The sequence below is a fragment of the Phoca vitulina genome, unplaced genomic scaffold (assembly GCF_004348235.1).
Source record: "Phoca vitulina isolate PV1807 unplaced genomic scaffold, GSC_HSeal_1.0 scaffold18, whole genome shotgun sequence".
Classification (NCBI taxonomy): Eukaryota; Metazoa; Chordata; class Mammalia; order Carnivora; family Phocidae; genus Phoca; species Phoca vitulina.
The window spans coordinates 25707081-25732037 of record NW_022589721.1 but is presented as its reverse complement, the minus strand read 5'-3'; the positions used below and the strand labels follow the sequence as shown (position 1 = coordinate 25732037).

Genomic DNA, 24957 nt, shown 5'->3' with positions numbered 1-24957 from the left:
CTATTCTGGACTTTTCATATAAAAATGAAATCTTATAGCATATGGTCATTTAGGTATGGTTTCTTTCACTTAGCATGTTTTCAGATTTCATCCGGGTCGTCTTGTGTATCAGAACTTGATTCCTTTTTATGGATGAGTAATATCCTATTATAGATGCCCTGTTTTGTTTATCCATTCAGCAGGTGATGCACATCTGGGGAGGTTTCCACTTTTGGGCTATTATGCTGATGTCCACATTGTGTGGACACAAGTTTTCAGTTCTCTTGGCTTTATACCTAGGAGTGGAATGGGTAACTCTATGTTTAATTTTTTGAGGAAGTGCCAGACTGGTTTTCCATGCTGGTGGCATCTTCTGACATTCCTCCCAAAGACTTTGCAGGATGAAGTTGTGCAGCCCATCCCAAGGAGTGGTCCCAAAACAGGGTTTCCAGCTCAGTGCAGTCCTTCATGAATCCACAAGGATATATATGGGCTAGTGGTGACGGATGATGGTGATGGATACCTTTTTTATTTTTATTTTGTTACTACTTAAAATTATTTAAGACCACCTGTTGCTTTCCATCAACAGGGAATGTGCATACCACTTGGTTCCCTAAATGTTGTGGTAGAATTACCTAAGGCACATGTGTGTTATCTGACATGGTACCACTAGCCAGATGTGGCTTTTGAGCATCTGACTACTACTAGTACCACTGAGGAATTACATTTTAGATTTTATTTAATTTTAACTTAGTCATATGTGACTAGTGGCTACCATACTGGACAAGCATTAGATAGTAGAACTAAAATGGAGGCAAGACTTAGGCCCAAGAGGTAGAAGTTACTTGACCAAGAAGACCCAGTTCATTTTTTGTATAACTCTTTTTATGACCAGCATCAAGATTATTGAAGGGCTCAGCAATGGAGAAGGAGATATATGTAGCAGTCCTTCTCCATGGCCAAGTAGCATGGATCTGCTTTAATAGGTGCTCATTTTATCTTTAGAATGCCCTGGAAGAGAAGAAGAAGGGGTAACTCCATTTTCATAACCCAAATATTATCAGTGAAGAATCAGAGCATCAGTGAGATTAATTAGCTCACCTAATGTCACCCCTCTAGTCAGTGATGGAACAAACATGAAAACAAGGTCTTACACCAAAGCCCATTGTAACTCTGGGAAGAAAAGGTTTTTTAGGGAGAAAATTGTGTAAAATTAAGATAAGACAAGGGTTACTGGGATAATCATACCCATTTCTGAAGATTCTTGTCATGAAGGTCAAATTGAATAGAATGTAAGGAAGCACCTGTCACAGTACCTGGCCCAGAGCAGGTGTTCAGTCTCTGCTTGTTGAATCTGGGCTGGAAGGAAGTATTGGTGTTATAGCAGGAAGGAAAGACACTAGGCACCCAAATATAGTCCTGAGAAACCACTGTTAGTGAACGACAATAGGGCTTAAACACTCTGTCTGGAATGTAGTTACAGATATTTTATTTATTTACCCCATTCATTCATCAAGTATTTACTGAACCTCTCTTACATGCAAGGCACTGTATTTGGCACTGGGGGCATAACAGTGAACTGTGCTGATCCTGTGACAAGGTTGATGGAGACACAGACAGGGAAGTGCCCACTGGATGTTTATCACTTGGAGTTTCTTGGCGCTTTGCCTGGAGCAATCTCCGTGGAGCAATGGGCATAGAAGCTTGCAAAAACCAGAGAGAGATGTGGAAATGAACACGTGGGGACAGCAAGTGCAGGTGCCAGATGGAGTGGAATGTGGGGCCAGGACTCTTGCCATGATGGAAAGGGTCTAGAGGAGAGGGATGGATGTGAATGCAGTGGGAGGGGAGAGACTGGAGGAGAGAGCAGGGCAGAGGGATGGGTTCTGGAGCACGAGTGGAGGATCAGGGGTGTGGACCCTGCATCCGTGTGCACAGAAGGGAAGCAGAGTGGGCAGGGCCAAGTGTTCGAGGTTGCCGACTTGGTGGGGGGACACGGGGCAGATCTCTCTCCGTAAGAAGTGAGTCAAGTTCATAGCCTGGGAGGGAAGGGAGAGGTGGGAAGTGCGATGATAGAGAAGGCATGGAATCCTTGTCTTGGAGAATGAGAAAGGAATGGGGGGGGGGGGGCTCTATGTCTTTAACACTGCTCTCCATGGCGCCCCTGTGCAGGTCCTGCCCTCCACCCCTCCACCTTTTCCCTCTCCTCTCAGTGCTTTCCCTACTTCCAGAGTCAGACAGCCAGAGAATTCTAGAAAGGCAGAGTGTTTTCTGTGCACATGCTTCAGATAGAGAGATGGGCCCAGAGATGTATGACCCATCCAAGGCCACCTGAGATTAGAGAGGGAGCTGACCCATGAACTTGAACCCCCCAGCTGGTCCCTCTGCTTCTCTACCATGATACCTCTTATTCGCTCCCCATTTCTCCCACCCCCAGACCCCAGTAATAAGCCACTTATTCATTCAGCATTTATTGTGCATTTCCCCCATGCCAGGCAGGGTATGGGATGCTCAATTTCAGAGCTGAAAGCAACAGAGGCTCTGCTCTAAGCAGCTCATAGACTACCGTGTGATTGTACAAGAGTGTGTTCAGAGTCCAGTCCCACGTGTTAAGAGATTAGCTCAGCCTAGACCCTGGGGATTTGGATAAGAAACTCCAGGACAGGTCCCTCCAGCTGAAACTTGAAGGATGAGCAACACTATTCCGGGCAAAGCCTGGGCAAAGGCTCAGTGTCTGGAATTTGTGCATACCACTCGTGGTTAGGAGGGTAAGCTCTGGAACCAGATCACCTGGGTTCGAATCCTGACTCTGTTACTTCCTAACTGTGAGAACTTGAGCAATGTTCTTAACCTCTCTGTGCCTCACTTTGTCATCAGGAAAATGGGAATGATATTAATGCTTCCCTCATAGAGTTGTTATGAGGATTAAGTGAGTTAATCCTTCTAAAGAACCAAAAATAGTATCTGCCTAATAATTATTGCTCAATAAATATTAGCAATAATGGGGATGATGTCGACTATGATGACATGGTGGTGACAGAGTGACGGGGGGGTGTGGTGCTAAGTGATGAAATTCCTGGTTTTCTGATCTGTCCCCACTGCTAAACAAATCCCTTGAACCCCGCACGAGGCCTGGGCCAGAGCAGGAGCTCGGCAACCATCCTCTGGGTGAGTAAATGAATGAATGACCTGGAAGAACCCTGAGAGCTTAGGGCCAAGCCTTTGTGGTGGGGCCTGGGGTCTGGCTGGAAAAAGTCGGCTCATTCACTGGTTCCCGTGCAGACTCACCATCTCACCCTAGAGCGCCACTGTGTGCCTTCAACTTCATCAAGGGACGCTTTGGGGCCCATTGTGGGGAGAAGCGAAGCTGTTCATGCAATTTATACTTTCTCTATGTTTTTCTTTCTCATTTCCTCTTAGGAAAGACCAGCTGGAGGCAGCATCCAGGTACGTTTCTGATCGTGAACTCCCTTCTTCCCACCACCATGTCGGGACAGAGGGGCCAGTTCTGTATGGTGTAGGGACCCTAGGCAGCATGCTGGTCATGAGCTTGAGTTTGGGGCTCACTGCTGTTGCTGACTACCTTATTCCTCTGCCATTTTATGTTAATTTACTCAAGGACAACTCAATTGTGATCATAGCTACAGCCACTTGGTGAGCAGGAGCACCTGGAGTTCCGTGCCTGGAGTCCTTACATATATTGTCTCACTTGGTCCTCAAAGCCACAGTGTAAGACCATCCCTAGTACCCCCCATTTGTGGATTGAGATTGAGGCTCAGAGCGTCTGAGTTATCCCCCTTGCGTCACACAGCTACCGAGTGACAAGACCAATATTCCAACTCGAGTCTGAATATGAAGACCACCTTATTTCATTATATATTGCTTCCTTTCCTTCTCGGGTTCACAGATGGCTCCTCAAAAAGTGAATCAAGACGATCCTTCATGATCCCCAGTAAACCCCACCTCACCCCAGGCTGCTGCAGAGGCAGGGTGGGCTTCTGGATTCTGAGCACTTCTGTGTCCCTCCCTTCCCTCTCCCTCTCAAGATGTCACCATATCAGGGGGACTCTGGCCTCTGCTTGAGATTGTAAAGAAAAACCATCTCTCACCAAAATCAATTTATTTATATATTTATAACTATAAATATAGATTTAGTTTAATCCCTTATGTTGAGAAACGACTTGTGAGGCGTTGCAGTCTGTCTCCTGGACACTAGGCTCCACCACTGTCCTTCTAGTGCTGACAGAATTCAGGCGGAGGGGGTGGCAGGACACTGGGCCACATTATAAGGGAACAATTTGAGGACCGTGGCCTTTGGGAAGCTGGGTCTAATCCTCTTGAATGGGATCCATGATGCCCCATCCCATCTGTAATCCCTCTTGAAAAAAACAGTTAAAGACACACCAGTTAATTCACATGCAGAAGCACAGTTCAGACTTTCTGCCTCCTTTGTGTGTGTCTTGAAATGGATGGAATGTTTCTTGCCTGGACCCAGTTTGGACTGTAGGGGCGTTTGGGGATCATAGAAGGGGGCCGAATGACTGACAATGACAACATCAGGGGACTTTTGTCATCAGAGAACCTGCAACAGCTCACAGAGGCAGAGCAGGAAGACACCTCAGATAGCCTCCCCTAGATACACCTGTCGAAGCCGAGGTGCCCTTCATAGAAGAGGGCAGGTTCACCCCAAATCCTGAACCCGTGAGCACCAGGGTTACACAGTCCAGGTCTCAGGACTCCCAGAGGGGTACTTTGTCCTCTCTTTCTCTCATGACCAACAGGGTTTTTAATCATGCAGGTGTTGACACTCTAAATGAACTACCATATCTACCTGAGAGCCTTTTCTATGCAGACATGAACAAAATTCAGCCAAATTGGAATGTACATGCAAAAGACCACGTGTACATTGGCTCCTGCACTCCCGCCTTAATTGGAGCCTGGGGAGATGCATTCTGAGGCTTTGCCGGGGATGCTGCTCCCGTTATCACAAAGGGGCTGTCTGGAATCTCAGCAAGTTCCTCACGCCCCTCTCAAGAACTCTCTGCTCTGCCAGGGGTGCAGAGGGAAAACACATTTCATGATTTCTCAGGGTAAGAGTTGCCAGCCATTTGCTGGCTCATCCTCCCCCCTCCCAGGAAGAAGAACAAGGTCAGTTACATAAGCCACGCGGTCTCCCTCGTCCAGGCTCTGGCGCGGTATTTTGGGTTTGTTCTTCAAACAGGTTGGTTGATGGATTGGCAGGTGAGACACCAGGTGTGATTTTAGCTGCAAAGCTGGGAGGCGGGGCATGAGACCTGGTGAACGTTCTGGAGGAACCGTCGACCCAGGCATCATCAGTTCCTTTATCCAGGAGGGCAGGGAGCAAGGCGAGAGAATGATGAGCAGTGTACACGTGTGTTAGATGAATCCTTGCAGATGGACATTTTCCACCTTTGTATTAACTTCTTCAACAGCTTGCCAGATAACTGGTGTTTTGGTCTTATTTATTATTTTTTTTAAATAGCCAGAATCAGATTGGAGTTCATCTCACTGCCCCCTCCAAGCATAGGTGGTTCAAGTGTCAGACTGAGGGAAGTGTTCTATTCTCTGTGACTTAACATATCTCAGTTCTCTGTGGCTGGGGAGTTGGCTTTGATCATTTTATGCTTCTCAGGATCTATGATTCTGAGGCTAATCAGAAGGAACAGAACCAGCTTCGATTGTGCCCTTACTAGGATCTGAGTACTTTTCCTAGGTCGTCTTAATTAATTCTTATAAAAACAGAGGCAGCTGACATACACACACCCTCATCCATTCTTACCCGTCATGGTGCCCTGAGGTAGGACTCAGTACTTCCCTATAAAGCCTTTGTTCTGTGTATAGTCAAAACTTTAAATTCTCTCTTCCTCTCTAGACCATGAGCTAACACTATACCTGAAGTATGGAGTGTACCCCCCTTCATAAATGACTTAATGAAGGAGGTTCTGTACCATCATTTTACTTGTGTGAAATTGAGCTCAAGCATTTAGTTAACTTATACATTCACCAAGCACAGAAGTAGCCAAGGTGGGGATTTCAATTTCAGGTCTGTCTGACTGGACCGGATCCTATCAGGCTGAGTCCCACGGCAGCACAGGTGATTACCATGCCCTCCTTGTCCTCAGGGGTAGAGAGAGAGCTCGGTTAGTCTGAAGACCTATGAACTTGGCACTTGTTCTCTCAACCAGGAACTCTTAGATCACATCTTCATACAGCTCATTCCTTTACTTTGTTCGGAACTCTGCCTAATGTCACCTCCTGAGAGAGACCCTCTTTGACCCTCTGCCCACGCCCCATCAGTCTCTGTGTCCTTGATCTTACTTCATTTTCATTGTTAGCATTGATGATTATCCAATATGTTATGTATTTGTTTTTTGTCTGCCTTCTGTACTAGGTAGAATGCCTCTGAGGGGCTGGGCTCTGTTTTGTTCACTGAGTTATCTCCAGCACCTAAAACTGTGCCTGGAACACAGCCTGACACTTGGTTAGCTTTCAGGAGATATTAACTTACTGACAAAGTGGTGGGTGAGCATGTGGATGGATGGGTGGATGGACAAACTCTTATTCTACAAGTGTCATAAACCCATAAACCTTTTCCATAAACTTTGGACTAAGAGAGAGATTAATGGCTCACATAACCCCCACCTGAGAGGGTGAGATCCCCAGAAAACAAGGAATGGGATTCTTCTGGGATTTCTCTTTTCCTCTCTTGTCTCCACTCTCCTTTCCGGTTTCACTCTCTCACTGACTTTCTGCATACTCATGAAGGTGTGGAGGCAAGCAGCCCCATGATCATGTATTTTTCCCTCCTTCTCTATCTGTCCTTCAGCCAACACCAATTTGGGAAACCCCAAGGAAGCCCTTAGATTGGCCCAATTTGGGTCACATACTCATGCCTTGGACAATGTGTATGGCTCAGAGAGTAAGAGGCCATGACTAGACAAACTCTGGGTCCTGTGTCCACCTGTTAGAGTGAGCAGTGTGGGTTCAAGATGCCATGAGGGCCAGCCCCCATTAGAATCACTTGGTTGAAGTTGGAGGAATCAGTTCCCCAGTCGAATAGGGTCCCTTTCCCCCAGAGAACAGGGGTTGAAAACATAAAGCAGACAAAAATGACAGCTACCCATGACAGGCATAAATCCCACCTGAAATTTTTCAGATGCCCAAAAATAATGCTGTATTAAAGAACATCAACAATAAACCAAACTGAGGCTCATTTAATCCATAGATTATACCAGAAAAGGCTGAAAGTTTATGGTAGGGACATCATTTTAAACCTCATTCACAACTCTTCAGTAGACATGCAGCAGGGCCGATAATTAGAGGCATTTGTTTGAGAGAAAATAGTGTTTTTGTGCATTTTCAAAACAGGTAACTGTGTTGACAATAACGGCTTGCTTGAGCCGTATTGTTTACTTTGTATTTTCAAACAATTCCATCTTAACAGCAGCATCTGGGACTCTTCTGCTCTGTATCCATCTTGGGAGAGGGAAGATGTTCATCCCAGGCCTCTTCTTTATCTCCTATCCTGTTGTTATGTCCTCCCCTCTGCAGAGTGCTCTCCTTTAGTAGAGGATCATTCTTTGGGTCAAAGAATTTAAGTATAATAACAATAATTTATAAAGAATGCTTCCTATTTGCCAGGCATAATTCTAAACACATCTAGCCGTCATAGCCACCCTAATGGGGAAGATACTACTTTGAATCCCATTTTACAGATGAGAAAACTGAGGTTCAAAGAGATAAGTGATTTGCACAGGATCCTGCAACTAGACAGTGGCAAGAACAAAAGTTGATCTGGTTGGGTTACCACCATGGTGTGTGGGTCCAGCACCGTGCTGGTCGTCATAGTTGTCAGGGACAGTTAGATAACCTGCAGATGTCCCCTTTTGCTTGTTTGGTTTTCTTCTACTTTCCCTTGGCTCACTGTAGCTGGAGTCCCTGCCATGAGAGGAGGCTGTGGAGGGAGGGAAAGGCACAGAGCCAGGATCTCCGACAGAGTGAAGAAGCATTTGGTCAGACACTATAATTCACACTTTACCTTCTCCCTGTGACACTGGCCACCTGAAATTGATCTCACAGGGTGACGGATGATGTTGGCAATAAATCTCCTTCTGTGCCCTAGAATCAACGCCTGTTAAAGGTGTGCAGGAATTTAGAGATTAATCCAATCCCCCAATTTTACTGATGAGAAAATTGTTGCCCAGAGCAAAAGAGTCTTGGACACAATTCCATAGCTATTAATGTTCTGTCTTGCCAAGCAGACCCTGCAACACTGGTCCAGCCTGCAGAGTAGCTGAGATGTAGGGGTAAGATTTGGACCAATTTCGTTTAAATTCAGGGTGATTGATCCTCAAGATGTCCTGAGGGCTTAGTCTCAATTTTCCTTTTGGAGTATAGGGAGCGCCTATTTATAGCACCACTTTCTCTCTGAATTATGAGCTAACTGAGAAATAGAAGTCAGGAACAGATCAAAATATAGGCCACATTTGCTGTGTGAGGCAGGATTGGCTCTGGGAGCAACAGTAAGTACCCTAACACTTCCCACTAAGTTTGGCCTTAGGACCAGCACACAGAGCAAACACTCTCCCAGCCAGATACCTGGGGCCATGGGGCACTGAGAGCCAGAGAGAGTCCATGTGTGTCCTTGAAGACAGAACTGACCTTTAATATGGAAGCTCACCCAATCAAGAAGATGGGTCAATAAAACATGTTAATCAGATAATTCACTTCCTCTGGTGGGGAAAAGCCAGTTGAGGGCTGGAGGTTTCTTCTCAATTCTTCTAAAAAGTATGGAAATTCCATTTTTATGACTTGGCAAAAATATGTAAAAAGATGGTCCTCCCTACCTTTCATGTAGCCTCCCATCGACTCACGACACACCGTTCCTTAGCACACAAAGCTGTGTCGCAGCTCTCCGGCGTGGTTCCATCATGCACCCACTATGCCCTCATTATGTGCTGCCTTAGTTTCCTCAGGGCTGCCATAACAAATTACCACAAACTGGGTGACTCAAATCAACAGAAATTCATTCTTTCCCTGTTCTGGAGGCTGGACGTCTGAAATTAAGCTGTTGTCAGAGCCATATCCCTCCAATGGTTGTAGGGAAGAACACTTCCTTGCCTCCTCCTGGCTTCTGGTAGTTGCTGATAATCCTTGGCATTCCTTGGCCTTGTGGACCCATTGCTCCATTATCTGCCTCCATTTTCACATGGTCTTCTTCCGTCTGTGTCTCTTTACCCAAGCCTCCCTCTCCTTTCTCTTATAAGGACAGCAGTGATTGGATTAAGAGCTCACCCTACTCCAGTATGAGCACATCTCAACTTGATTACATCCACAAAGGCTCTATTTCCAAATAAGGTCACATTCACAGCTATCAGGTCAGGGCTTGAGCATATTTTTTGGGAAACACATTTTAATCTTCCACATTTGCCAACAGCAAGCATGATTGGTTTGCATATAGGGACACTGAGCAGATCCAGGATACATGATTTTGAGAAGGACGTTTATGAGAGTTCCATTTCAGTATCTCCTACACAGATGAAGACCCGGGGGCTCAGCAAGGTGAAAGAACTCACACAAATCTCAGCCCAAACTGCACAAATAAGATTGGATCCTACATCTGCCTGGCTCCCTCCAGAACTGTGGTCCTCTCTCCTGTTTAACCAGGGACTAAAAATAACCAGGTGGTAGAATTAGGAGGTAGTCATAGCAACAGGAGCTGAGAACAGACTCCAGAAGTAGACCATTAGACCTCAGTGCATGACTGCCCTACTTACTAGCTGAGTGTTCTTGGGCGACTCAAGCAGCCTCTCCTGTCCTCATGTCCTCATCTGTGAAATGGGGATGACAATAGAAACAACCTTCTAGGCTAGTTGGAATGATACCTGTGGCCTAGTACATAGTAAATTCTCATTAGAGATTAGTGCTGGTCAATTGGTATGTTCTTCATACATGAGATTTGGATTCATGGAGAAAGTAATTCTTCTAGGATGGAAAGTAATGTATTTCTCCTCACTCACATTAGTGTGTGTCTGCACGTCCTCTGAGCACCAGCTGTAAATGGCCTGGAATAAGACTCAGAGATTCCCAGATTCGCTGGATCAGAGGAATTTTAAGTAGGCCATTGGCTCAGCTAACTTTGCAAATCTGTTCAGAGGAAAGAGAACTAGATTAACACATCAGAGTTATTTCCGAGTCATGAAGCTGTTTCTGTAGCCCAGCAGCCAATCCAGTCACGATCCTGCCTCCTCGTCCCTGCTTTATCTGCCCTGTCTTTCCTCAACCCAGACAGTCCCTTAGAAACCACCACTTACCTGGGTTAGGTGCCTTGTTGCTAGAAGGCAGAGGTCAGACTACGGGAGCACTAAGCAACTTCAGGATCTGTGTGCTATGAGTCTGTGGTCAGGACAGCAGAATTGGGCCCATGTTATGTTGCTACATTAGACACTAAGAGTTATGGGTCACTTTTAAGAATTTTGACTGCATGCTCTTAGACACATTGCCAAACCTCCGTGCCTCAGTTTCCCCACAATATAATAGTTATGGTTATACCTACCGCCTGGGGCTGTTGTAAGACTTAGATGCTTAGAACAGAGCCTTACTCATGACAAGTATTACACAGGGTTTGCTTTAGTCATGATCACTATTATTTTTATTGGCACCCACACTTCTGGGTTTTCTACAAAAGCCTAGTCCACAGTCTATTCTACATAACGCAGGTCTGGCTTAGGAGTCACATCAACATAGGTCTGAATCCTAGCTTTGCAATACTTTTCTCCTCCCTCTCACCCTCCCTCTTTCTTTCCTTCCTTCCTTCCTTTCCTTAAGAGCCCTGCTTTGTGTCAGACCCTGGAGATTCCCAGAAAATTGGACCTCATAATCTGGTGGGAGACAGATGTGTCAATGGAAGAACAGTGGAGTGTGGAGGGTGCTGGTATGGGAATGTTACTGACACAGGGGTAGAGAGAACAAAAAAAGAAGGGAACTCTGAGTTCTGCCTATAGCAGCAGATTGGGAAAGGATCCACAGAGGCACTTTGCTTTAGTCTGTCAAGGACTGAGTAGCTTTTCACTGGGCTAAGGGAGGGAGTAAGACGCTAATTTTGTCCCTTCCTCCTTCATGCTTTTGGCCTTCAAACTAACAGTTTGAAGTGATCTTTCCACAGGCTATCTTTTCTATCTGAGAAATCCCTAGGAATGCCAACGCAATAAAGAATAGCATGCAGATGCCCCAAGGAAAATGCACAAAATGCCTAAATAAATTCATCTTCATTTCTAGATAGGGAAATTTATTTTGTAGCTAGAAACAAAGGATATGGGTTATTTGGTTCTCCCAGCTCTACTGTAAACAATGTGAGAGCTAGCTAGAGAAATCATCATTGTCTTCCTCAACATTGATGCCATTAATGGAGGGCCTGTCAAGTTCCGGCCCCTGACACCTGCTCTATCTTCATTGTCATCTAATCCCCAGTTAAGATTTCCCACTTGATTAAAAAGAAACAGTTGAGGTAGCAATTTGCATTCATAGTCTTTTCTCAGAAAGAAAAAATAGGACACCAAAACCTCAAAGGCTTGGCACATGGATGGTGACAGTTTGACAGGTGTTTTATTTTGGGGGTTTTTCTTGTTGTTGTTTGTTTTCTTTATCTCTTTGCCTTCTCGGTCTTTCCTGGGGCAGACTGTGGCGCTAAAGGAAGCTTCTAAAAGAGGGCTGTATGTCTTTTATAAGGCCCCACTCTTTCTATCTGGAAAGATGGAAGGATGAAAGCATGAAGGAGAGTAGAAACAAACTTAAGGCTTTAGCCCCTATAGGTGGCATTGACTGCTTTGTGCTGGTCACTCAGCCTGTGCCCATGGGGCTTTCACAACAAATAACTCAAGACAGATTGACCTCTTCTTCCAAAAGACTCTTCTCTTGGTTGCAGTGACACTGTACTCGTTGTGTCCACCATCCATTCATCCCTCACCCACCCATCCATCCATCCATCCATCCTCTTAGTCAGTGATTATTTGTGAAGACCCTCCTGTGTCCCAGAAACCATTGTAGGGATTATAGCTACAGATAAGAAAGACAAGGTCTGTAAGTGTTTCCTTGACAGGATGCCTCTCAGTCTTCCTTCCTAACACGTCCCAAACTGAATTTTGTTTGTCTGTTTGTTTTTTAATTTAAGTTTTATTAGCTTTTCCTGGACACACATGCCCAACAAAGGTGGCATGAGGAGGGTAGAGAATATAGTCAGGTTGGTCCCAAGGGAAGTTGTTCACTAAGCGCAGTTTGCCTTTGACATTCTTTCACTTACCTGCTGGGTTTTCTCCCTTCCACCTTCTCCATGGCATCCCTGCCTAGTTGAGAACCACTGCCTACTACCACCATCTTATTCCATATCCTGAAAGGGAGGGTGGAGCAGGAATTACATTTAAAAGTACCACTCCTAGGTCTCTCTTTGTACCTTGTTGAGCGCTTTTATGAGTTTTTAATGTGCAAAAAATGGGCGTAGAGCTGAATTTGAAATTAGAGACAAAAGAGAGTTTAATTGAATTGGGAGTGAGAAAAATCTACACTGGAGCAAGAAAGGACTCAACCTAAAGGGGGTGTATTAGAAGGAGACATGGGAGTGTACAGGGGGGTCAGAATCCAGGAGGATGGCTGAGCCACTGAGCAATTCCCAGTGGAGAGTGTCTAAATTACTTTTTAATTTAATTTAATTTTTTTAATTTTACTTTTCTGGAAAAAAAACATTTACATGGTTTATAAATCAAAATAATGTAGAGCCATACAGTGAAATGTGGTCCAACTTGTGTCCCCCTGAACTCTTTTCCACCCTCCCATCCCCCCACACACAGGTCTTTTTTTTTTTCTTTTAATTTCTAGGGTAGCTTGCTTTCCAGTTTCCTTATGCAGATACAAAGCAAAATTAACTTATATTTTTTTTCACTTTTCTAACATATTTTAGTAGTGATATCTAATATTCAATTGAAGTTATTTGAGCTGTGAGGCAAATTCTCATAATTTAGTAAAATCTGCATCACACGACAGTCTTGTACAAAGTGTGTATCTGCGTGGTTGCATATGTGTCATGGAAAGGGGCTGCCAAACTCAAATTTTGGTTTCCTCTCCAAACCCTATTTTTTGGTCCCATCATGCTCAACTGAAACAATGGCATCGCCACCCACCCATTTGTGTAGTTAGAAACCTAGCAGTGCTTCCTTATCCATCTCTTTCCCTCACAACCCACATGGAGTCCATCAGGGAAGACTATTGTGGTTCTACTCTAAAATACAAGTCAAAGTTCTAGTCTGCTCCCACCGTGACCACCCTGGTCCAAACCACCAGCACGTCTTCCCTGGAAAACTTCAGTGACTTCTCACTAGTCTCTTTTGGTCCTCATTCCCCTCCAATCCACAACCAAGCAGCCATCGCATTCTTTTTTTTTTTTTTTTTACCATTTTGATTGTAACATACACATAACAGAAAAATTATCAGCTTAACCACTTTCAAGTATATAGTGTTAATATATATTCAAGTATATATTCAAGTTCAAGTAAATATTCACATTATTGTGCAACCAATCTCCAGAATGTCTTGGTCTTGTAAAACTGAAACTTTGTACCCATTAAAAACACTCCTCGTTTTCTGCTCCCCCCAGCCCCTGGCAAACACTATTCTACTTTCAGTCTCTATGAACTTGACTACCCCAGATACCTCATATAAGCGGAATCATATACTATTTGTCTTTTTGTTACTGGCTTATTTCACTTTACATAATGTTTTCAAGATGAATTGCATCATGGGTCCAAATTTCCTTCCTTTTTAAGGCCGAGTAATATTCCGTGGTGTGGATGGACCACATTTTGTTTATCCATTCATTCTTTAATGGACTTTCATTGTGAATAGCGTTGCTTTGAACACGGGTATTCTTTTTAAATGCAAAGTTGGAATACTCTCTCCTTTTTAAAGAGTTTTTAAAACTCTTACTGGCCTCCAGTTGCCCTTAAAATCAAACAGAAATTTCTATTTTCTATTCTTAATTCTGAATCCTATTTTTAGAATCCCTACTGATCTGGCCTCTGACCTCACCTTGTGCCACTCTGCCCTTCATTCATACTGTTCTGGTCATGTACTCCCTTCTGTTACACAAACCCAGCATGTGATTCTTCTGTCCCTTGCACCCGCATGTGATTCTTCTGCCCAGGGAGTGCTTGCCCCTTTTCTTTGAAGTCTGGCTTCTTTTCACCCTTCAGGTCTTAGCTTTCCCATCTGGACCGGACTACTGAGACTGGCCACTTAATGGGTCTTTCCATCCACCCAAGAGGCCTTTCCTTACAACTCCATCAAAGTCAACCTCCTGTTACACTCCATAACAGCACTCTCTTTGTTTCCTGGTCAGATTTCTAGCAATCTATGCATCTGTTTGCTTATTGTATGTCTTCTTGACCTCATCATAAGCTCACTGGAGGCTGAAAACCATGTCTGTTTCAGTCACCACTATATCCTCAGCAAGTTACCAAGAGCCTAGCATTTACAAGGTGTAGAACACATTCTTGTTGAATAAATAAATAACATCAGCTCTACTTTACAGGTGGAAAAACTACATCAGAAAGAGCTAATGACATAACCAAGTTGAAATATTAACTACAGAGCAGAGGTTTGAATGCAGGTCTCTTGCTCCAAAGTCCACTCTTTCCACCACACAGCACTCCCTCTCTCAGCTGAGGTTGGAAGATCACATACTGTATTCCTTCATTCATTCAACATCCAAATAATACTTTCAGTGCTTACAGCGTGCCAGGTGCTGTGTTAGATGCTGGATAATTGACCAAAGTATGGTTTGCGGAAAAATAGCTTACCTTTTAGTTTCTCAGACTCAACAACATGGGTATTTGGGGTGGGATCATTATTTGTTGTCAGGGGCTGCCTTGTATGTTTGTAGGATGTCCAGAAGCATCCCTGGCCTTGACCTACCGGAGACCAAGAGCACCTGCCAAGTTATGTCAATCAAACATGACTCCAGACATTGCCAGATGTCCACTGTGGGGGGGGGCACATAATTGTCCCTTGTTGAGAACCACTGCTTTGATGCGAGAGAGTCCCTAGTAAGTCAAAGATTTCATTATGGTGGCCAAGTGCCATGGTTGTGAAATGCCTACAGAAAACACAGTGAATGGATAGGTAATTGGACTGCGAGGGGAAGTGAGCCTTGGGGCTGATGCTTGGACCAAGTTTCATATGAAAAGTCAGAGTCGTTTAGATAAAAGAAGGGGATGAAGGCTTTCCTGGGTACAAGTCATGACATACGCAAAGGCGTGCAAGTGTGAGTGTCAAGGAACTGAGTAGAGTTGAGCATAGCTGGGGTGACCCGAGACAGGAGCCCAGGGCAAGGGCTGTCTCTGCCAGGGCAAATTTTTACTTCTTGATTTTATTTTTCTCCAGTCTATTTCCAGTTTTACAATTCATGTTTGAAAATTGTTTGTCTGCACTTGATAAATCAGGAGCCCCGGCTATCCCAAGAAAATCTGATGTCAGCTCCAAGGAAGGCTTTGCTTTCAAGACCTGTAGAACCCTCCAAGCACAGGGCCTCATTGATGTGCTAGAAATCCATACAGAGAAGGGCAGAGATGGGTTTGAGTTTCGGGGGTGAACTTTGGCATCTGATTATCCTTTGGAGTCTTGGATTTCTAGCAACGCAATTAAGAAGTAAGCTGATCACCCACTTTGCTGGAGGAAGAATTCCATAAGTCTCTTAGGTGTGATGCCTGGGAGTAATTCAGATCTGAGGTTTCTGACTTGTTCCTGACGCCTCTGGGTTCCTAACATGCTTGGAATCTCTCTCTCATAAACCGTTATCTGCGACCATGGCGTGTCACGTAAACATAGCTGAAGCAATTCAGACTCTTAGAGGCTGCAATGAAGCATTGAAATGCCAAACAGGCAAATCCTAAATCCCAGCACAGATAGAAGCAAGAGGGCCCTGTCCTTAACTTCCTAACTCTCTGCCGGTTATGCTGAGATTTCCAGCCAGAACAGAGCGGCTGCCATTACGTTTGTCTTGCTTAGTTGATCATGGAATGAAGCTCCGCATATACTTATCTCCTGCTGAGGTCAAGTTCAGTGGCAATGGTGAGTGTGTGAGACTGGCATTAGGAAGCACTGTAAAATAATATATAAATCCCCAGAACTTATCTTCAATTTATAAAAAAAAAAAAACCACTTATTTTGTGGTTCAGGAAATTTTATCCATCCTTAACGCACGTGCCATTAGCCCTCTTCCTGCTTCTGCAGGAAGAGGATTATTTACCAAGATAATGGTGACAGCCGGCATGTCCTGAAGGCTTCTCCAATCCTCATTCCAGAAGTGGGCTGAGGTTCCACACACTCCCTCATTTAACCCTCACAGAGCCGCGTGCAGCGAGGGCTGTCCTCACTGCGCATGTGAGGAGCTGGGGCCAGAGAGAGTTACTTCTGTGTCCCGGCTCACATGTTCCTCAGGACCTTACGCTTCAGGGCTGGGATTGCCCCAAAGGTCATGATTTTCACTGCCACCCTGAACTTGGGGATGTGCTGAGGAAGGGCGGGTCGTGGGCTCAAAGATAACCAGGCCGAGTCTTTGCTTTGCTGGGACTGCACATTCCGGGGGCGGGGTGGGGGGGACTGGAATGGGGGACAGATGTGGAAATATGGTCTGCACCAGTGTGTATGAGTGTGACAGAGAAAACTGCAGCATGTCGTTGGAGCACATGGGGAGTCACTGATTTCCAGGGATGGGGGTGGCGCTTGGGCCGTTTTAAAGGTAGATAGCAGTGAGGTGGGCTGAGAAGGCAGGGCGCATGGCAGCTGGAGGAACTGGGCATGCCACGGCATGCAGGTGGGGACTCAGGGCAGGCAGAGGCTTGGTGCAGATGGAACACCAGATCCTCTTGGTGATCTAGCAAGACACGGGAGGCAGGGGCCAGGAAGAAGCAGACCTGAGGAGAGACTGTCTTAAAGTCCCCCTTGTACTGAGCTCATGGGTAGGAAAGCCTTCCCTCTGTCAGTCGACGTCCTGCCTTGTCCAGGACTTCTAGCCCATGGACCCTGATATAGTTCTCTGTCCTAACAGTCATTCATCTCGAACTGGTCAGGAAAGCCACTCTGAAAATTTTTGTCTTGGGCACAGGGAGGATAGAGCCATCCGAGTACTAGAGTTTCCCGGAATGTACTCTGGTCAGGTTATTAGTGTAATGATGCTGGGTGAGAGAGAACAGTCCAGAGGGAGCCAGGAGTAACGGCTGCCCATCCATATGTTCATTCGTTTATTTATTAACCAAATACGTCCTAGTGCCTTCTCTGTGCCAGACTGAAGGCAGGAAACACTGCAGCTGTTATCACATGTAATGCTCCCCAGACCTCTACGCCGCAGGTGCTCTTAGGCCCACTTACCGTTCAGGACCTGGTGCTCAGAGGCCGTGGGGCACCTGCTCTGCAGGGGGCGTGTTCCACCCTCCTCCACGGCTCCTGCACCCGTGACCTCCCCACTGCACCTGGCCAGAGACACCAGCAGCTTCTGGCAGGAAACGCATGGCTGCAATCACTCGACACAGTCCTAGAAAGACTAAACCAGCTCGGGCCAAGCCAGAGCTGCGTCAACAGCCCCTGTTTATTCCACAAGCACATGGTGCACCTACTGTGTGCCGAGCCCGTGGGGGGTAATGAGAGGAAGCCCCCGAGTCGAGTCTCTCGATGTGTGAAAACTCGCCGTGTGGCTTTTCTCTGGTATGTACCCCACAGAGAGGGCCTTGCTCCTCCTGCCCACTAGGGAGAGGGTGCAGGTTGAGAAATAGAGGGAAGAGGTTAATATTTATGGAGCGCCTACTGCGTGCCAGGCTCTATGCCACATCCTTGGCAAACATCCTCTCCTTGCAACCGGGTGAAGCAGAGAGTGGGCACCCCTATTTTAAAGATGAGGTACCTGAGGCTCAGAAAGTGCACAGATTTGCCCAAGGTCACCTGCATGGCCAGGGGTGGGGCTGGACACAAGTTTTGCACCAGGGCTACTTTATGTTGGACTTATTAATTTTTTTGTGTGTGTGTGCCAAGAACACTTTTGGCCCTGTGATGAAGTCCAGAGACCTTTTCTCAGAATCACAATCTTGAATTCATATGTAAAATGCATACGGTTGCAAAAGAAACTGATTGTATTGATAACTATCAAAATATTGAAACATTTGAGATGCAATCATATATGGGCTTCTCCGTGATGGATTTAAGGACAAGACCCGTGGCCGGTCGGAATACTATCATCATTTGGAAACAGCTATGAGCACAGCAATCCCCAGAGATAACAGGATCTGAAATGCCCTGGGATTTCTGTTGTGGAAGGCACAGGATAAGACCAGGGCATTGAGGGTATTACTAGGGTTTATTATCTACATTCATCATTGAAAGATAACGCTCATTTCTATTAGAGGTTAGTAAATTAAAGATGCAATGTTTTTCCCATCCAAGCTCAGGGACCGCCTCCCCCTCCAAGTTCTAACCATCCGGGTTAGGGTGCCTGCTTTCTGTAATTTATGTCATTCGAGTCTGCCCAGAGCTGCTCCCTGGGCACCATGAAGTGGTACAAAGGAAGTTACTGAAGAGACAGGACAGGGGAAGGCATGAAGCTCAGCCACCTGCCACTGGGAGCTAGGCATTTGCTGTCCTCTCGGCCATTTGAGCTCCATGTCAACATTTGAGAAAAGGGAAGTGCAGAGAAGTTAAGAAACGTGCCCACGGTGTCATGGCTAGTAAGCTGCCAAGCCCTGTCCCAGTCCAAGCTGCTAAATCAATTTTAGCGCCGAGGGCTCGCCTCCCCCCGTCACACGCGGAGGTCAATGTGTGAGTCTTTATGGAGAGGGACGGGTAATTACAAAAGCCTGCACTCAAGGAGGAAAATTGTTCACTTTTGCTTATTTTGTAGCCAAAAGCTGGGTCTCTTGGATCGGGTTCGCCTTTCTAATCCTCGTGGTAGCAATACTAAAGGAAAGCTATTTACCCCTCTGAATGTAGATGCCATAGAAGAAAGTCCTTCTAAAGAACCAAAGCCTGTGGGCTTAAACAATAAAGAACGTTTCCGCACCGCCTTCCGCATGAAAGCCTACGCTTTCTGGCAGAGCTCCGAAGGTGAGGCCTTTCTCGTCCCTCGCTCTGTCCCCTCCACTCCTCCCTCTGCCTCGCTCTCCCCTTCCTCCCCTCCCTTCTTCCCCGATAGAAGACCTGCCCCATCTGTAGAGCAGCCCATCCCCACCTTCCTGAACCAGGTTCGTGCTTCATCTCATGCACGCCCGCTGGACTGGGGACACCTGTGATGCGTCCCCACAGCTAGGGGAGCGGGGGGCTCCCATGTTAGCTGTTCTCCGGGCCGGGATCGCCATACTCATCTGCGCAGAGGCCTCCGGGGAGCCTTGGGACTCACAGCCTTGGCTCCTAAGGGTGGCCACATGGAGGTGCACTTCCATGGAGGTCAACAGAGAGGGCCAGGTGCAGGGTGATCTGGAGACCCAGGGGCCTCCGCACCCCCAGGGGGCGGGAAGAAGTCATAGAAAAGAGCCCTGTGGGGGCAGTGGGAGCAATTCCTCTGTGTGTCTCTTTTACTTGTGACAAGGGAGGACAGGGAGGGCTCAGAAAGTGACCCCACAAGGTCACCAAGGTAGTGACTGACAGCAAGAATCTGGACTCGGGTGTCCCAACGGTAACACCCACGTGGATGCCCTTTGCTGCCTCGGAGAGACCACTCAGGAACCCCAAAACTCATGTCCCCGCCTTGCTGGCCTTCTCCCCAGTCAACAGTCCTGAACCACAGGCAACTCTGACTCATGTCTGGAGAATAGAAGGACCTGCTAGGAAGGCCTGAACGGCGTCACAACTGGAGAACACCACATGGTTTCCCGGCGTGGGAGCGAAGACTCTGGCGGTTGAGCCTCGAAGGCTCTGACCGAATGGGGTCCCCAAGCCTTTCCAAGTGCTATGGCCTGCTGTTTGATCTGTGTGTCTCCCTCCCAGATGCTGGGACAGGTGATCCCATGGCAGAAGACAGGGCCTACGGGAATGACTTCCTCATCGAAGAGATGATCCCCACCCTGAAGGCCGCCATCCGAGCCGTCAGGTGAGGCCCCCTCCTCCCCACTGAGGGTCCACGCAGACCCCAGTTCAGCCCCCACAGGATATTGTCTTTGGGAAGGTGGGCGGGAAGCCCCATCAGGTAACTCCTGAGTCAGGTCCCAGAGTATGTCATTACTCAAACGGGCATGCTGCCTGAAGAAAAATGATTTCGACATTAGCAAGGCATCATGGGTAACTCTTGCTCGCTGGTTTATAATAATGCTCCCACGGGGTCCTGACACTATTTGCAATTGCCATGCTCTTATTTGGCTTTGGCCACCATTTATTTTACAAGTCTGGGGTGGGGGGTATATTGACGTGTTTTCTTCCTTTATAGGTTTCTTACCCAAAATAGCTCTTCCTATCGGTCTCCATCCATCTAGCTCTTTTTAATTAGCATTTTCAACAAGATAGTCAATTATAGAATTGTGTGTGTGTGTGTGTGTATCAGACAAGACTATAATCTACCCTGGCTATTTTTGTTTTACTTCAGAATTCCACTAGAAAATAAAAATAGGCTTACTAACAGAAAACTTGGATCAAGAGAGGGGCTTATAAGCACTCTACAACAGTGGCAGTGAATTCTAGAAACTAAGCTGGATTCTCCAAGAACTAGTTGTGATATTTTAGCAAGGTTCATAGTCCAATCAATCAGGGACGCACAATAGGTTTATAAGATGTGAACCTCAGCAGAGCCGTTGACCTGGTTTCTCATGACACCACACATGCAATGTGACAGAATTATGGCAGGATTAAAGCATTACTTCTTAGATTCATAACTTCTTCAAAGATCTTATTCAAAGAAATAGCGAATGAGGGGCGCCTGGGTGGCTCAGTCGGTTAAGTGTCAGACTCTTGATTTTGGCTCAGGTCATGATCTCAAGGTCGTGGGATCGAACCCCTCATTGGGCTCCATGCTCAGCAGGGAGTCCACTTGAGGTTCTCTCTCTCCCTGTCCCTCTGCCCCTCCCCTTGTTTGTGCACACTCTCTCCCTCCCACCCCCCCAAATAATAAATAAATAAAATCTTTAAAAAAAAGAAAGAAAGAAAGAAAAAGAAAAGAAACCAGTGAATGAATCTGTACCCTGGAGGGAGGTCTCTGCTGGGATGTTCCATGGTCTGGCTTCTGCCCTGGTCTTTTTAGAATTTTTTATTGATGCCTTAGTTCAGGGGTTGGCAAACTTTTTCTGTAAAGAGCCAGATAGTAAGTATTTCAGGCTTTGTGGTCCACAGGTCTCTGTTCGAGTTCTTAGCCCCAACTCTGTGGCACGTAGCAGCCACAGACAGCACGTCCACGGACGGGGGTGGGTGTGTTCCAACATCACTTCACTTTCAAAAACAGGCAGTAGGCCAGATGTGTCCTACTGACACCTACCTCAGAGGGAGCTGCGTCAAGGGCAGGCTTATAAAATGGCACCCAGTTGGAAAGGATGGCACATGAATTGGATGGCATAATCAATAAGTCAAAATAGTGTTGAGATGCTAGACCTGGGCTGTGACAAACAAAATGAACTCTGAATGCACTACGGAAAGAGACCCTCACAAGTAGAAGGGAGGGCCTGGGGTAGGCTGTGTTTCCCAGCGCTGGCCTATGATTAGGGATTTTAACTGACACCATGCTCAATGGGGGTTGACCCCGTGATGGGGTTTTCAAGGAATATTAGCCATCTGGGGTGCCTTTATTGATTACCAGGAAGATGGAGGCGAGGCTTTGGCATCTATGAGCTCTGGGTGCCCCCCTTTATTAAGAAGCTGAGAAAACTCAGGGAACAGAAGCTAGTTTCTCTTTTCTAGGCACTCACAAGCCAAATAATTAAAGAATCTGTTGAGGAAGAACTATGTCAGCTGTCCTCAAATAGAAAGCAGTGTGACACAGTGATTAAGAATGTGGGCCTTGTCAGCATACAAACCTGGGTTTGAGGACAGCTCTGACATTATTAGCCAGGTGGCCCTGGGAAGATCTGGAGCTCCCTGGGCCACAGTCTTATCATCTACAAGTTGATCTGTTAGCAGATTGTTCATAAAGCACTTAGCTCCATGTCTGACCTGAAATGAATGCCCAGTAAGTATTAGCTCTTATTGTTACTATGATTTTATTAGTATTCAAATGATTGAAGGGAGGGAGTCATGAAGAAGAGGTACCAACCAGCCTAACTCTGTGTGGTTCGGAGGGGTGGAACCAGGACCACGGGTTGAAACTTCCCCTCCCCCGTCAAGTCATTTTCTCTTTGGTTCTTTGCTCTGCCTGCTTCTGAGTTTGCTAGGCTTGAATAGGCTTCCTTTACTCTCTACTCATGAAGCACACATGTCTTTACTTCGCCTTGCAGAATTCTACAATTCCGTCTCTATAAAAAAAAATTTAAGGAGACTTTGAGGCCTTACGACGTGAAGGATGTGATTGAGCAGTATTCTGCAGGACATCTCGACATGCTTTCCAGGATAAAGTACCTTCAGACCAGGTAAGACGGTTGCATCTGGAGGAACTCTGCTCTCCTGACCACGAAGGAACTGAAGCTTGAGGAATCTAGCTAGAGTTCAGGGTGAAAGCCATTCAGAAATGGTCCAGAGTGCTGGGGAGCAAGTTTAAGAACAAAAACGTTCATCAACCGTTGTGGCTGTGAAGGCCAACAGGCAACAAACAGGCTGTGAAGAAGCTCTATGACATTGACCTTAGCCAAGGTCAACACCTTGATCAGTCCTCATGGAGAAAAAGCGTATGTTTGACTAGCCCCTGACTATGATGCTTTGAATGTTGCCAATCAGATAGAGCTGATGATCAGCTGAGTCCAAATGTCCAATTCTAAATATAAATTTTTCACCATATTAAAAAAATGTTCATCGGGTATTATTTATAATAGTGAAAATATGGAAACAGCATCAATACCCACCTAATAATTGCCACCATTTTTGTTGAGCACCTGGGTGCTCTACATATGTATGTCTAATCCTTTATAACCTCATGAGGTATTGCATTGTGGATGTCCTCTTAACAGATGACAAAACCCAAGCACAAGGAGCAGTGGACTTACCCAAAATTAATCAGTGGCAGAGTTGGAAGTCACACCAGATCCAGTTGGCTGCCCAACTCCTGTTCTGTCTGACGCACCATATTCCACTTCCTCAATTATATAAAGAGCGATTAAGAAAAAAATGTTCCTAATCTCATTAAAAAGTTATGCAGCCATCAAATGACAATGTATATAATGAGGGGCATCTGGGTGGCTCATTCGGTTCAGCATCTGACTCTTGATTTCGGCTCAGGTCATGATCTCAAGGTCGTGGGATCAAGCCCTGCGTCAGGCTCTGCACTGAGCATGGAGCCTGCTTAAGATTCTCTCCCTCGCCCTCTGCTTCTCCCCCACTTCCTTCACACACTCTCTCTCTCTAAAAAAAATGTATACAATGAGATAAAAAAAACCTATGTGATCATTGAATATATATATGCACAATATGATTAATAATACAGTCAGACATTTATATACATAATTACACCTGTATATATCCATATACTTGAATGTATACAAATGATTATGTTCCTATATAGTTTCTGCATCAATCTTGTGATATTAATAATATATACATACAGTAGGGTTACAAAAACATATGCACATATGTTTACTTAGAAATATACACATGCACTCCCATATAAGGAACCTGCAGAAAAGGAGTAGGTCTTCCCCCAAGGGATTGCCGTGGCTATACTGAAGTGATGAGTCCATGTGTGATTTTTTTTTTCCACTTTCTAAATTGATCAAATCTTTAATGAATTGTAAAAATTTCCTTTTAAAACAAAAACCATTTTAAAAAACCAAAGGGCGATATGGGGTCAAGACACAGAACTGACATCGGGAAACCACAGCCCTACATGGGGTTCATCCTCTGGCCTGTGTGAGATTTCAAGTGGACACAAGTCAAGTCCTATCTGGACCTTGGTTTCCTCATCTGAATCATGTTTCCTGCCGGGGTGTCCTGCAGAGTGAACAGGACCATTAGATTGAATGAGTAGGAAGTTAACCATGATGTTGGGTTGGAGGAACACTTATTCGTGACCTTGACTTATCCATAGATGGAATATCAACTGCAGCCGAGCATAGTGGCAGGCACCAGTCAGTGCTCAAAGCCAGCTTCGCAAATGGATGTGCAAATGAGTTCTGAGCCTAACATGCTGTTATTGATGCAAATATGGCTCTCTTAGCAGTGGAGGGAGCGTGATGTCTAGGACATACTCGATCAAAATTACTGGCCCATCTTAATGCTCGCAAAGTGGACCTTCCTGCTGTCGTTGCTTTCAGTGTTTATTAGGCACATGTATTTCAAAGAGTCATGGCTGGAGGTTGACCACCTGGATAGCGAATTGCATATCCCCAGCCATGCTGATAGGGTGCTGGGCCCGAGAGAAAGGAAGGGTGATTGAATATATGGTGGTGTTAGTGGAAGAACAGCCAGGTCTGCAGAGAAACAGAGTGACCCATGGCTACTTTTGAGTGCATGGTCTTAGTGGTCCTGGGCCTGTAATGAGCCTTCAAGGTTGCCCCTCACCCCGCCCAGTCCTGCAGGGCAGTGGGGGCATCTGTCTCCGGTTGTGCTCAGGGCAAAATGGATGGTGAGCTGGCGCCTCATGCAGAAATGGAAGCAAGGTGCAGGAGTGGGTGCGGAGCCATCCCCTCAATGGCCAGCAAGCCTGAAGAGCAGCAGAGATCTGCACAGCTGAAATGAAGCCTTGGGTTGTACAAGAAAACTCCCTAATTAGATGTTTGGGGAAAGAATAAAAATGCTGGAACACCAGATAGGCTTGTGGCACATGTGACATTTCCTGTAAGAACCAACAAGATGTGACCCTCA

General features: G+C 45.9%; 1 protein-coding gene across 1 annotated transcript in view; it reads left to right on the top strand.

Moving 5' to 3' along the window:
* The window catches only part of KCNQ3 (potassium voltage-gated channel subfamily Q member 3), a 305937-nt gene that overhangs the window by 268160 nt on the left and 12820 nt on the right, over positions 1-24957 (top strand). The window contains exons 9-12 of the mRNA XM_032415492.1: positions 3400-3426; positions 18935-19137; positions 20017-20119; positions 22443-22574. Coding sequence (XP_032271383.1) covers positions 3400-3426; positions 18935-19137; positions 20017-20119; positions 22443-22574 — 465 coding nt within the window. The remainder of the gene's footprint in view (positions 1-3399; positions 3427-18934; positions 19138-20016; positions 20120-22442; positions 22575-24957) is intronic.